This window comes from Cyanistes caeruleus, chromosome 6 (assembly GCF_971803275.1).
Source record: "Cyanistes caeruleus chromosome 6, bCyaCae1.hap1.1, whole genome shotgun sequence".
Taxonomy (NCBI): Eukaryota; Metazoa; Chordata; class Aves; order Passeriformes; family Paridae; genus Cyanistes; species Cyanistes caeruleus.
The window spans coordinates 31741293-31755307 of record NC_141706.1 but is presented as its reverse complement, the minus strand read 5'-3'; the positions used below and the strand labels follow the sequence as shown (position 1 = coordinate 31755307).

Sequence of the window (14015 nt, the reverse complement as noted above, 5' to 3'; positions counted from 1 at the left end):
TTCCGGCAGGTGATGTAAAAAGTGTTATTTTAAGGGATGAATTGAGTGGACAGCAATAAAAATAATAGTTTTCTCCCTCCACCCTTTTGCTCTAGGGGATGCAAGCTCGATTCAGTTTAAAAGGAGAATTGATTCCTGCAGATGCTGATTTGCCAACACATCTAGGCTTGCACCACCATGGAGAAGAGGCAGAGGTAGGTGGGTGTAATATAATAGAAAAAGTACACACATTTCTGTTTCCTGTGTTTGATTTGGTAGGTTCTTTTTGTGTCAAGCTTTTTAGTGACCGAAAAACCCTTTAAAAAGCGCAGTAATTTTTCTTTAGAAACAAACTCCTGAAGACAAGTTGTGTCTGCATGCACGAACTCCCTTACTTCCTGAAAACTGGTGGTGCTTTTTCTCTTTAATGCTGTTAACGCTCTGTGGTGTTGGAAAAAGGTGCACATGCTCCCTTTGCATAAGAAGGTAAATTTTCTCCTGTGCCATCTAAGATTAGAAGCATCTGCAATTGCCACAAAGTGGCAAATAACATTGGCTTGCAATTTATCTTGTTACACAGTATGTTACAAGTAATCTTATTTTCAGGGGCCTGTTTTCAGCCATAGCTGAGGGTGTTTTCGGTTTGTTTGTTTTCTTTCCCCCTGCCATTTAGAGAGCTGGTTATTCTTTGCAAGAGCTCTTTCATCTGTCTCGCAGCCAAGTGACACAGCAGAGGACGCTGGCTCTACAGGTATTAGGTCGTATTGTTCAAAGGGTAAGTCACTCTATGGAATTTCTCCCCATAATTCAAGTTTCTGGTGGATCAGGGCTCAGATTCTCTGGTAGTAGTTTGTTTTCTGCTGTTCAGTGAAGATGAGCAAAGTCACCAAGGGCAAAGGGTCAAGTTAAAAAAAAAGTCAAAGGGCATTCTGTTCCACTGAGGATCCTTACTGTTAGATAAGTGTTAGGATATAACAAACTGAGATTTCTCTGGATGGTTGTTGAGTATTATTCTTTCAACAGGTTATTTCAAGTGCTGCTCAGCGGCAGTGGTGCAATTTCAGTTCTCATTAATTTGGATGCAAGTTGATTTTTTTTTAATGTTACTTTTGTGACAAACCTATTTTTGGCATTGACCCTTTCACTCCTGTTGTCTGAGCCAGCTTCATGATGTGCATTTTCTGTAGGAGGTGAGAAAGAGCTAAGCCTACTCATAGAGCAATGTGCCAAGAGGAGAAAGCAAAATGAATACTTCTGTGCACATTTCCACCTAACTTTTGGGGGAAGTGCTAACATTCCCCCTAATTGAACAGAGAAGAAGAAACATGGTGGTTTTGCGAAGGGTGATGGGGCAGAACAAGATGAAGTGAAAAAATGAGTGCAGACTTTAGAAAGAAGGTTTTCTTGCACTAAGGAACTGTAGTTGTGTTCTTCTGTAGAATGAATGGAGGATAAAATAAAGGAAGAATAACCTCCACACAGTTTAGTAGCTTTACATTAGAAGTGGAAAGAGGCAAAGATGCAAAATGTTGAGATGTGACAGCCCAAAGATATATCCAGCTGAGGTGAGACAGCCTTAACCCTGGCTCTGTCTGGCACTTTCCAGGCCAGGGCTGGAGAGTTTGCTTCCTCACTGAAGGGCAGCATTCTGCGTCTGCTGCTTGATGCTGGCTTTCTCTTCTTGCTGCGCTTCTCGCTGGATGATGCAGTGGAAAATGTCATGGCAGCATCTGTTGGCGCTCTGCGGGCTCTGCTGGTGTCACTTGATGATGAGGTAAGATAATCATTCTGGGCCTGGGTTTGATTTCATGCTGAGCTGCTTACAGGGATCAGAATGAAAAGACGTAGTAAGTAGCTTGAACAAAGGTTTACTGGATTTATTAGCTTAATGGTGAATACAATGTCTTTGCTGTGCTTTGAGACAGACAATGGAGTGTGTTATCCCTGTTTGAGAGATTCAGGTATCTTTTTATCCTCTAGTTTGAATTAGCTCTGTCCTGTGATTAAATTCACTTCATATTCCTGAGTTTCTTCTTCTTTTGATATCTTTGCAATCTAGATCAGGCCACTACTAATGTAGAATTTATTTTTTTAATCTATCCTCTTATGTTTTTTTCTTATTTCATGGTTTCATGGTTTTTCTGCTTCTTTTTCCGTGCTTTCCCTTATGCCTCATAATAATGCCGTTTTCTTTTTCTCTCATTGTCCATTTTCTGCTGTTCCCATGTGTTTTTCTAACACTGACACATACCTAATTTTGCTTATTCATGTGCTTATTTTCTCATTGGTGCTTTTTCACCTGTTAGAAGGTTGAGACTTTTTAGATTTTTAGGACTACTAGTCAGCCTAGAGCAGCCAAATTATGATGTACTCCTGGTTGGGCAGAAGCAGTCAGTTTTAGGCAGAGCATGCTGTAGACTGTGTTACAAGTTCCTTCCTTGAGAGCTGCTTTTCTGTTTGACTGCAAAGGGCCTGGTGATAGAAAAAATGGATTATAAGTCCCCTGCAACTTCTACCAGGCCTGTAGAGCTATCCCTAGTGGGAGGCAAGAGAAATGAAGGAGTAGGTAGATTTCTCCACATTTTGCTACTTTTCCATCCATGAGTCTAATGGAATTCTGCTAGATGAGTCCTGCCCACCCATTGTAGGTAATTAGTACTGTGAATCAGCTTCTTAATGTACTTTTTCTCTCTTCTGGTGTTACTCTGCTTTATAAAGTCTGCAGTGCTCTGATTTTTCAGGTGGAAGCTTATGGTGTGATGTCTTGTGTAAGCAGGGATTGCTGACTTTTGCTGCCAGAAGCAGCACTGTGAGTGCTGTGTCAGTATATTTTCTCACCCAAAGAGTCCTTCCTAGAGTATCATGTTGCTGAATTTCAGAAGGTGTCTGAGAAAGGGAGAGGGTTGGAAGCCTGGCCTTCTGCTCCAGGATTTGTAGGACGAATAGGGTTTATCCACACTATAAACACAGAAGATCAGCACCCATAAAAATCATGCTGTCTGAAGGCCTTGTTCATCCTTCAATGGCTATGGGAAGGAAGCAACTTTCTTTTTGTTTTCTTTGATGACCCAGCTACTTTGTCTTAATGCTTTTCATTCTGTTGGTGGAATAGTCCCAAACTCTGTATTCCAGATGGACTCGTGGCTTCATCCCCTCAAGTCAGGCCTCTCCAGACCATGCCATTCACTGACCATCTTTAGTTCATATTGCATTGGGTTTTTTTTTTTAAAAGTCTGATAATAGCTTGTGCTTCCTTGGTACTTGGCAGTTGAAATCTACTACTACTTTTCTGACTAATGTGATGTTTGTTTCTGGTTGTGGGTGCAGGAAATAGAAAATTATAGCAGTTATTAAGCAGTACAAGCATTTGATTTGGCTGTCTTTCATATTCTAAAACATTTTGGGGGAAGTAGATCTGTTATGGGAGCAATCCTCTCTCTGAAGAATTGAAGCTATTACCCTAGTTAAGCTATTACCCTAAAACTTGAGAGTACCTGACACTGTCATCAGCTGTGAACAAAAAAAGAGGTTATTCTATTTGCTTAATCTGAGGGATGTTCAAACAAAAGTGAAGCAAGCATGAACAAATAGATTAAGCAGTCTTTATTTTATCTTATCAATTTTTTCATGATCTTTCTGTGTTATTTGTGACCTAAGTTCCACACAGATCCTAAAATAGGAGGCCGATAAATACCAAATTTCCATTTAATGCCTAGAGCCTTGGTGGTTGTTTTATTTATGTATTTACTTATTTATAATCCTAATTTTTTTCCAGTTAAACTAAATTTCTGCTAGCTGGATAGTCAATTTAATTCACATCACAGTAATGTGATGTGAATGGTTTTTAATGATTTTTCCAAGTCTGTGTGTGTGTCAGGCCAATATAATTTCCCTGAAAAAGCTTGTTTAGGACAGCTTTTATTGTCTTCACGTGTTCTTGGGATTGTATAGGAATCAGTAAAGCATTCTGTATTCAAAAGCATCCTCAAAAAGTGTATGTCTTAGTCTTTTTGTCTTTCTTTATGAGAATTTTATTCCTATATGCTTTAACACTCCTTACAGAAATATCTTGACTGGACTTTCTCATGGTACCAAGGGATGGCTGCATTCCCCTTTGTCCCTAACAATGAGGAGGAAGAAGAAGAGGAAGAGGAAGAGTTAAATGGAACAGAGAAATCTCAGGATAAAAAATTAAAGGATGAAAACAAGCCAGACCCAGATGTGGCCCGATATGATGTTGTAAAAGTAAGCACAGAGTTGGACCCAGAATCTTTTTAGGAAAATAGGCTCAGCACAGTGCTTTGTGTGCTGTTGAAACATCTATCCTCCTGTGCATGCTGGACAAGAACATTTTGAACAAGAATTAGAATTCTTTCCACTGTTGGTTGTTGTGTTTCTGTCATATATTGCCAGGAGGATAATTTTGTTGGTCTCTAAAGATGTTGAGACTTGATTTGTGTGATTTCAGTATCATTAATATCTCTTAAAATCCTCTAGGGAATTCAACAACAAACACACTGATGACCTGATAAGACTTCCTGAAAAACTGCATACAGACATGACTTTGAGTCTCACTTACTTGAATGAAAAATGAATAGATTCCAGCCATTACTAAAACGTGTATATGCACTTTTTAAAAGTTAAACAATATTACAGCTAGATAGTTCAGAACTAGTAGATTTGTAAAGTGATACTCTTTGTTTATTTGACATAAGGTGGCTATTTACTGTTTTCCCAAATGTCATGTTTGCATTTCTCAGATTAAGGTTTTTACAATGTTCAGAAGAAATTCCTTCCACATTTTAAACCTAATCCTATTTATTTAGATATGAGATCTAAAAATAGGAAACTTTGTTATCTCAAATTCAGCCTTGGTAGAGGCAGTGCACCCCTCTTGCCTGCTGCAATCCTTAAAACCTGTGATCACATCACTTAATCTTTGAGCTTGTGTTTGAACAGCACTTGGTCTAAAAGCATCATTGGGTGACGGAATTACTGTACTTGGGCATGTGGTCTTGTTTAGAGGCTTCATGATTGCAGATGTGTTCTGCTAGGTGTGTGGCACTGCTTAAAAATCATAACAAAAGAATGATAGCTAGACAGGAGATCAGTTTGTGATTCTGTAAACTGTATCATGGTACAGCATAATTCAGCTTGTTCTGAGTGGCCTGAACTCAGAAGGTATTTGGGATAAGATTCCCCTCTGTTTCCATTGTTGTGCAGTTCCATTTCACACTCGCTTATTGGTCCCTATGACCCAATTGTTCCACACAGTTGGAAAAGGAGCATTTAAACTAGCTGCTGAACTTGGTCAGACCTAGAACTACAACTTGCTTGGCTGCAAGTTTTTAAAAGTATCAGTAATATGAACTCAGGTATTACAGATTTGCCTTTTCCCAGAACCAGGAATGCATCACACTGTCATGTAAATTGATGATTTGTTTCCTGGCACCACCACTGATCATTAAAAAAAAAAATATCACATCATCCCTATGGATCTCTTTTCTTACTGCAAAATAGGAATTTATGTCTTTTTTCTGTTTTTGTCAACTTTCTCTGACATGACAGGTACTCTCAGACAGAGTGCTGCATTAGCTGGAGGTGGTGTCTAGCCAAAATTATTCAAGGACTACGAGAACCTTCTTCACCAGCAGTAGATTTTAACAGTCTTTTACAGGGAAGGTTATTTCCCTGTCACTTAGAATTTTATACTCTGGAAAACACAAGTACCCAAACCCCTTCAATGTTCTCATTCAGAACAGAACTAAAGTTGTTTCTGCTCTGTTCAGATAGCTCTTCCTCATTTGCCAACATACTTGCAAATACACAGAAACTTACTTGTTTCATGACTGCTAACTTTAAAAGAGCCTCTGAAGAAGATGTAATCTCCTTTTGTCTTCTGGCAACTGAAGTACATAGAAAACTTGTTTATACCCTAACAGATTTTTTTTTTTTTTTTTTATCATTTTTGACATTTTTCAGGGACTTTTGAAGACAAGGATCCAGCACCGGCTGAGGTACATCTTAGAGGTGGTACGACCTGTTCCAACAGTAGTCCTGGATGTACTGCACATCCTCACCCATATAGCAAGGCACTCCTCTGAAGCGTGCAGCCAGGTAAATCTCCCACTGTTTAGGAGCTTGGGAACAACAGAGGAAGATTTGGAAAGGGGAAGAAAGACCAGATGGAGTTAATGGCAAGGAGATCAGACAAACTTGTCTGTTCTGCATGTCAGTCTGCATGACTGCATACCTTTAGTTATTTGTGCTCCCTGCTGTTTCTCTGCAGCTGCTTGACTGTCCTCGATTGATTGAGACCATTGTCAGGGAATTTCTCCCTACTCAGTGGGATCCCAAAGTGGCCGAACCAGGGTTTTTACTGACCAGTCTCCATGGAGTTGCTTGTGCCAGTGCTATGAAGTTCATCAGGGTGTTGGCATCTGGAGGCCGAAATGCAACAGCCAGGCTGGTGAGTGGTTCCTAGAGGAGCTTTTCTGATTGCAAAGGCCTTTGTTCTCTATGCCTTACTTTCTAAATAGAGAAAGCTAAATGGAGGGGACTGTGAGCTGAAGCTGAGGAAACCAGGATGAGGAAGGTGCATTAGTGTGTTTTGAAGGAATTGTTGACAGCGTCATAATAATGATGCTTTTCCTGCATAATGGTAGATAAGCTGTCTCAGGCTTTACTCTGCTTTTTTATGGTTTGTGTAGTCCACTCATGTGAAAGTCACAGAGCCCAGCAGGGTGATACTGACCAGAAGCAGAGCATGCACTGATGTTTCATCCCATGTTTCAGGGAAAAGCAGCATAAGACTGTATAAACCAGAGGCATAATCAGTATCTTTGTGTTCTACAGCCCTGGTTGAACTTTTCTGCCATTAGTTTGTCTTAATAACTGTGATAATTCATCAGTGTTTTCAACTCCTCTTAACTTCTAGACAGGTTTTTCACTTCAGAGATAATTGCATTCCCTCATATAGGTTGTCATGCTGGTGCTATAAATACTGAAATCTACCAAGAGCAGCACCCATTACAGTGTAAAGAGCATTACTTAGGCTTTTTGGTTTGCTATTGTTAACAGCACCTAACAAATTGCTACCCAGGAAATTGCTACTGTCAACAGAACACCAGTCTGCTGTAAAATATAGAGAACAATGGTGGATAGTGGGATATTTAAAGATTGTACGTGGTACTAGGAACATAGCAGGGTAAAATTCAGATATTTTTCTACTTCAGGCTTTGTGAAGTCCAGGTATTTCAAGGCATGCAAAAATTGCTTAGAAGGTTCCTGACACTCAGGCTTTGCTGCTTGTACACTCTCATATGTTCTGTTACATGTGTTTAAATGTGGAAGTGGAAGATAATAAAAAACTAAATCAAAACCATCAATGTAGGAATTTATTTTAGCTAACAACAAAGTTCTTCCATCTTCCTCCTGGAAGTAAATTTGACTTTGTTCTCTGTTCTGTAGGAGAGGTGTCAGAATTTATAGTTTTGACTCATCAGCTCCTTTGCTTTCTTGCTGGTGTGCATTGATTTCCCTACAAGATGTCTCTAAAGCATTTGAAATTTAAATTACCTATAATATGTCCTTGTGCTGTGAAAAAGACATTGTTGCCTCATTTGTTTAGACAGAGCACATAGAAGCTTTTGTATGTGTGGGAGAAGGAAAGAGAAGCTCTTTTTTATGGTTAAGTAAAAATACCCAGATGTAGGGGAGGATAAAAATTATTTCTAGAGAACTGAAAATGAGTCATGTCATGCTTAATTCAATACCAAAATAACCTCAGAACATTTCCAAGGCATCAGAATTCTATAACCTTATGAAAGTAATAGGCAGGAGGTACCCTTTGCATAAAATAAACACTGAATTATAGAAAGACTTAGGTTGTAGAACCTCTGAAACACATCTAGTGTGACCTCCTTGAAAGAATGTCAGCATCAGTTCCGTACTTTTTTGGACATCTTTTTTCACAAAATGTGTCTTTACATGTAAGCTTGACTAAGAGAGTTGTATTTATGACTATTTAAAGAAGGATAATTATATATTTTTTTTAAAAAAAATCAGTTAAATGCTGCAGAGAACGTCCAACACAGGAGTATGTGTGGGGCAGACAAACCTCAATGAGAAATTATTCAGGTGTAGTTGGTTTGTGTTAGGAATGGATTAGGTACCCCCTGGCATCCCTTCAATGAATACTTCTCTCTTAAGAAGTGGCCATTGACCATTTAGCAATCCTTTGTAGTCTGCTCCTTAAGAATGCACAAAATAAAAGCAGATTTGAGCAGTGCAAGAAGAGCTCAGAATGAGCTGAATTGAAATCTGCAGCTCTTTGTGCGTGTCAGAGCAACAGGGTAATGATGTGTGCAGCCAGTGCCCCTTATCCCTTTGTCTTTTTTGTTCTTCATCCTTTTCTTCATCCTTGGCTTGTTTTACAGCTGAACAAATTTGAAATGAAGAGTCGGTTAAGTCGCTTTATCGCTGAAGACCCTCTGGATCTGCCCCTGCCGAAGGAGGAGGCCGTGAGGCTGAGCACCGAAGCCTTCCGGCTGTGGGCTGTGGCTGCTGGCTACGGGCAGGCCTGCGACCTCTACAGGTACAGCTCGGGGCTGGAGACTTGGGGGTGCAGGGCACAACACAGGCACAGACACTCTGTTCCGAAGGGGCAAACAGAGGGCTCTCCAGGCTCAGTCTCTGTTCCCTTCAGCATGTCCCACCTCGCTTTCTCTTGCCTCCTGCAGTGAAACTCAGTTTCTAAGGGTATTCATGCTGTGTATTGCCTTTTTCTGGTTGTTCACTGTCTCCTGTGTTTAAGCACTGCTACTTTGTTGTTTCTCCTTTACAGTGGGAGACCCCTGTAGCTTTTTAGGGCTGCATCTTTTTCCCCTTGAAGGGCTGAATAATCTGTGCTTGTATGACATCAAAACACGTGGTTTGCAGCACACCCAGGACTGAACTTGCTTGACCTAGGGGCAGTCTGTGGGCAGCAGTCACCACACTGAGTGGGGCAGGCTAGTGCAGACAAACTGCACGATGCATCAACTTCCAGGTCAGGACAAGTTTTTGTGCTTGGCTGCCAAGGTCTGCACCTACCCTGCTTCCTACTGCACCTACCAAGGACTGACCTACCTCAAGCATTAAATCTGCCTGTTACTGTGTTGAATTGGAAGAAGAGAGATGGGCTATGGACTTGCTCTGAAGTGGGTAAAAGGGAGGCCAGAATTGAGTTTCAGAAGGGAGATTCTCATCCGCAGCAGTGTTTTGTGTTCTTTGGCACAATCTGATGTATGACTTTAAAAGAGTAAAAATGGTATATACTATTTTAGCACTGTAAATAATGGTGAGGAAACAAACAGCAGCAGATTCCTTAAAGTTGCAAGATTATAAGTGTGTCTGAGAATCTGAGAACTATTCCTCAGCAAGAATAAAATCAAAGTGTTTTTTTTCAAGAGATAATCAGGGTGCTTGGAGTCAGAGTACTAGGTAGGTACCATTCAGATCAAATTGGAATAGCCATAGTCTTCCTTTGTCATCTTTTTTTTTAATGTCAGTTTATTTTTGTTATTGTGGTGGTGGTGATGGTTCTCATAATCACATTTTAGCAATCTTTATAAATAAATTATTTGAGAGTGTTGAAGAAGATAAAGCCAGAGTCTTCCAGTGGAAAGCAAAGAGCCAATCTGAAATACAGGAAATTCCACTAAAGTGTTTTTACTGTAATCTTTGCTAACTTTACTGTAAAGGTGATCAAACACTGGAGCATTGTTGCACAGCAAGATATTGAACCCTCCATTCTTCAAGGTATTCAAAATCTGACTGGACATATCCCTGTGCAGTTTTGCTCTTGCTGGCCTGTATTGAACAGGGAGTTGAAGTACAAATGATCTCCAGAGACCCTTTCTAATCATATCTATTCTGTAATTCATACTACAGTGATCTCTACCCTGTGCTGGTGAGGATACTGCAGTCCCTTCCCGAGTTGCTCATCAGGGAGAGCCCTGTGGTTGAGTTGTCTGTGCAGCGAGCTGCAGCAGTGGTTACTCTGTTGACACATGTGACACAAACAGCGGGATACACAGCAGAGCTGCAGGCCAAGTTGAGCAGGTAGGCTAAGTCACCATTCTGTGCATGTCAGTAGTTGGCATCCCATCTTCCCTTTCTTTATCTTGCAGATCTGGCTGTCACTTTTTTTTCACCCTCGTTTTCAGTTGTTTATTCTCCTACATGTGAGCCCCTGCATTGTGGGGTGTATTCTCTCTGACACAAGATCAGAAGTAGTGTCCAGTCTGACACCTGTATGCCTGAGAGCATGGCCAGAGGCAGGGGTCAAAATCGACATTAAGCTAGGGGGCATAAAGGCCACTCTCAGCCAAATGTCCTGCTGAAAGGATCTAGGAAGCTGCTTTGAACTTGTCTTGGGAGTAAAGAAAGTAAATGTCTTGAGGTTTAGAGGAAAGAACTTCTCTGCAGAAACCAAGATGAGTCAGGATTAAGAGGTGGTTGGTTTTGATAGATATCAAAGCAGCAGGATTTGCTGCAGACACAGGTGCTTTTTCTGCTGGAAAGCAAGAAACTCTTTAACTAAAGCTGAGTACTGAGGTAGCATTTCTGGTAAAGCTAGAGCATAGCTCAGGGATAGAGTAGTGCAGGAGAAGAAATTTCAGCTTTTGTAAATACATTCTATCTACATTTATCCTTTCTGCCTGAATTATTTGGTCTGGGTTGTAGGACTATGCAAAGACTTCCCCCCTAGTTATGCTGTTGGATATATTTTCCTAGACTACATCTTTCTATTAAAATTGATGATTTGGAGAGACAGTTGTTTGACATTTATTTGGTATCCTATGTCATTCTTCCATTGTGTTTCAGCAATGACTCAGAAGATAGTGAACCGATTCCACCTCCTCCAGTAGCATGGAATCAAGTGTCAGGCTTACAACCCTTCCTTGAGAGAAGTCTGAAAAAAATCCTTCCGCAGATATCCCAGACAGAAACTTGGCAAACTCTCCAGCCTCTGACCACAGCTTGTGTGATCTTCTTGGGAGTTTATTACAGTGCTTACAGCCAACAGGTAAGGCCTGAATATACAGGCTGTTTTCTCATCTCACCAGCATCAGCTTGTGTTTTACCTCCAAAAACTGGATCTTACAGGCACTACTGAAAAAGACAGAAGTTATGGCATCTAGCTGAGCACTGGTTTTGTTACCACAGCTCATATCTAGGCTGCATGACATTCAGGGTCACTTAAATCTGCTAACCCTATGTGTTAGCAGTGCCAAATATCTGTCTTCTTTTTTTGTCCTTTAATCCTTTGGGGTCAGTCAAGGTGTGTGGTAGTGCTGCGATTGTTCTGATTTACTACAGAGCTCCAAGGCATGAAGCAAATACAATTTTACTTGTCAGTCGTTTTTCCTAGTGGGATAAATCAAGTCATGCATTTTTGCATTTTCTTTGGTCAGAGAGCTTACATGTGAACACCTACATTGCAATCATCTGGGTAGAAGATTGAGCATTAAGGGTCATGCTGTGTGAACTTCGGATAGGAAATAATAAAGATAAATTTATTTGTTGCCCCACTGACATTCAAGGTCAAATTCTGTAACACACAGTTTTAGTATGTGATCATCTTTTAAAGTGGGTTTTCTGAAGGTGACATATCAATGTGATGCTGTTGAAGAATAATGTCTTACACTTTAGCTGCCTTAAAGATTCATGTTCTAAAGATAAACGCAATTTTCCTCTTTACTGCCCGACTGACATGTCTGAGTTCCAACTTGGGAGAGCTGTGTTGAAGGTGTGGGTGTAATTTAATGGCTGTAGTTATTCACACTAGGGCAACTCCTCTGAAACTTGCCAAAAGCAACTGAGTTTATTAGTTATGGCTGGGGTGGAAATTACCAGTATCTCTCAAAGATGTCTTCAGGGCCCTGAAGGTTGGTATACCTTTCACAGGCTGTGATTATGTCCTGAGCATTAGGGAGCCAGGACAGCCAAGGGGTTAATGCTCCTTTTTAACCTTTACAGATATCCCAGAAGAGTGACCAAGGAAACAATTTCTTAAGTCCTTTAATTGTGCTGGGTTTTTGAATTTCCACTTAAAAAGAAGTTCAGTTATCTACCTTTAGTTAGCTGATTAAAAAAAAAATAATTGTGCATAGCATGTTTGAATAGGTTAGTGCAAAAAAAAATCAATTTGTGTAGTAATTAGATTAGTGTATACTGGGACCTTCTTGGAATATTTCTGTTAGACTATTAAAAACTAAGGTTAACATCTTCACAAAGGTTTTACTGATTTCTGGAGGCAGATTTCACCTGGGGGAAAACCAGATTTTCTGTAATGGAAATGAGTATTTCTGTATCCCAAAGCTGCATGCTAATGAAGATAAAAAGTGTTAAAATTTTTCAGCATATTCCTTCAACCTGGAATATTGCTTACTAGGGTCAGAAGAATTAGAATGATTCTCTAAAACCCACAGTTCCTCCTCTGTGCAGTGTTCATCCACAGTCATGCTTTGATGGGTATGTCAATCACACTTCATGCAGCTGATTTGTTTTGTTTGGTTTGGTTTTTTGGAGACCCTCATGGTCCCACTCAGATTTCTCAGGGTAGTTCTGATCACCTTTGTGTCATCTTCAATTTAAACAGAAACATGTAGATGGTGGGGGGAGTGGGGCTTAGCCAAGTTTTCAGTTATGGAATCTTGATTCCAAGGATCCCATAGCTTGCTTCCAGCCAATTAAGAATCTCTGGGATGTATTTTAATAGTTGAGTATGAGAACACCTTGAGGTGCCAGCTCTCAGCTTCCACACTATGAGCAGTGAGGCCAGCTCTAACCTAGAGCAGTACCACTGTGTAGGTGATGGGGTCTGGCAAAAAGATAATAAACACAGAGGAAGTAAATAAATCAGTCTGTCTTTTTCCTATCATTGGATGCTATGGTCATTCATCTCTTTTCCTGTCATTCTCCATGTCTTCTACAGCCATCAGTCAATCCAGTTGACTGCTTAGAGGAACTGGAACATTTGACATCGGAGATGCTGCTGCCCCTTCTCAGCCAGCCAGCCATAGATAGCATGTGGGATTTGCTCAGGTAAAGCCATTCCATTGCTAAGATGCTGTTGTCAGAAGCTAAGGGAGCCCCATTTCTATACTGTATTGTGTGACAGCTTTCTCTTTTCCCTTCTCTCTTTTCCCTGTGCAATATGCCCCAGGTATGGGAATTGGCGTGCAATAGAGCTGTGTCTACACCCTGCTTTGTCCTCTCCCCCTCACAGAAAAGGCATGATGGCTGCAGAGCTTTGCAGCTCCTCCTTTTCTACTGGTGCAGCTGCATCTCTGCTTTGCCATTTAGCTGGGGTTTTCTTATCAATTTCAGATTATTTTAGTCACTCTTGGCTTTCTTGGCTCACATTCTTCTTTGGTTGCACTGGTTTAAAAAGAAAAAGCACAAGTAGCATTAGTTGAGTCCCTCTTACATGATGAGGTGAGTGTGTGTTCATGTACCATTCATGTGCTCTGTGTGGTGCTGCTTATGTAAAAGAATTTAACTAGATTCACATCTTTAAGCTCCTGCAGAGCTTCACTAGGGCTTTGAAAACCCCTGCAGAGAAGTGCAAGAACAGATACCAAACTGTTCTTCTAGACATTTGGATAACATAAGCTCTGGCTCTGGGAACAGTTCAGCACTGCAGATATTCTGTCTTTCTGCTGTAGAGGGAGACTCCTTACTAGGCTGTGATTAATCTTCTGGAGTAGGGAATATAAAAGACCTGACTTGCAGTCAGAGAGGCATCCATCTGCCTCTGATAACATCTGATAAAAAGGGCACTTGAAATTTCTGTTTTCAAGTGGTATTTGAATGGTCACCAAACAGTTTGGCCCGTGTTCTTTCATGACTCAGACTGTTATCTGAAGCTCTTGGCACCAAAGTTTCCAACACAAGAGCCCTCATTAGACCCTTTTCTGCCTGTCCTTGTGGTCTGAAGACAAAGGATTTGGTCAGGCTATAAAAGCTCTTCTGCAAGAATTCTCGCT

The 14015-nt window shown here is 40.6% G+C and overlaps 1 protein-coding gene across 4 annotated transcripts in view; it reads left to right on the top strand.

Moving 5' to 3' along the window:
* RPAP1 (RNA polymerase II associated protein 1) overlaps nucleotides 1-14015 on the top strand; it is a 48155-nt gene that overhangs the window by 25240 nt on the left and 8900 nt on the right. For all 4 annotated transcript variants that reach the window (XM_086892841.1, XM_086892838.1, XM_086892842.1 and 1 more), the window contains 10 exons: nucleotides 96-194; nucleotides 653-754; nucleotides 1586-1753; nucleotides 4042-4224; nucleotides 5962-6096; nucleotides 6269-6448; nucleotides 8418-8575; nucleotides 9913-10083; nucleotides 10849-11050; nucleotides 12962-13071. In XM_086892841.1, coding sequence (XP_086748967.1) covers nucleotides 96-194; nucleotides 653-754; nucleotides 1586-1753; nucleotides 4042-4224; nucleotides 5962-6096; nucleotides 6269-6448; nucleotides 8418-8575; nucleotides 9913-10083; nucleotides 10849-11050; nucleotides 12962-13071 — 1508 coding nt within the window. The remainder of the gene's footprint in view (nucleotides 1-95; nucleotides 195-652; nucleotides 755-1585; nucleotides 1754-4041; nucleotides 4225-5961; nucleotides 6097-6268; nucleotides 6449-8417; nucleotides 8576-9912; nucleotides 10084-10848; nucleotides 11051-12961; nucleotides 13072-14015) is intronic.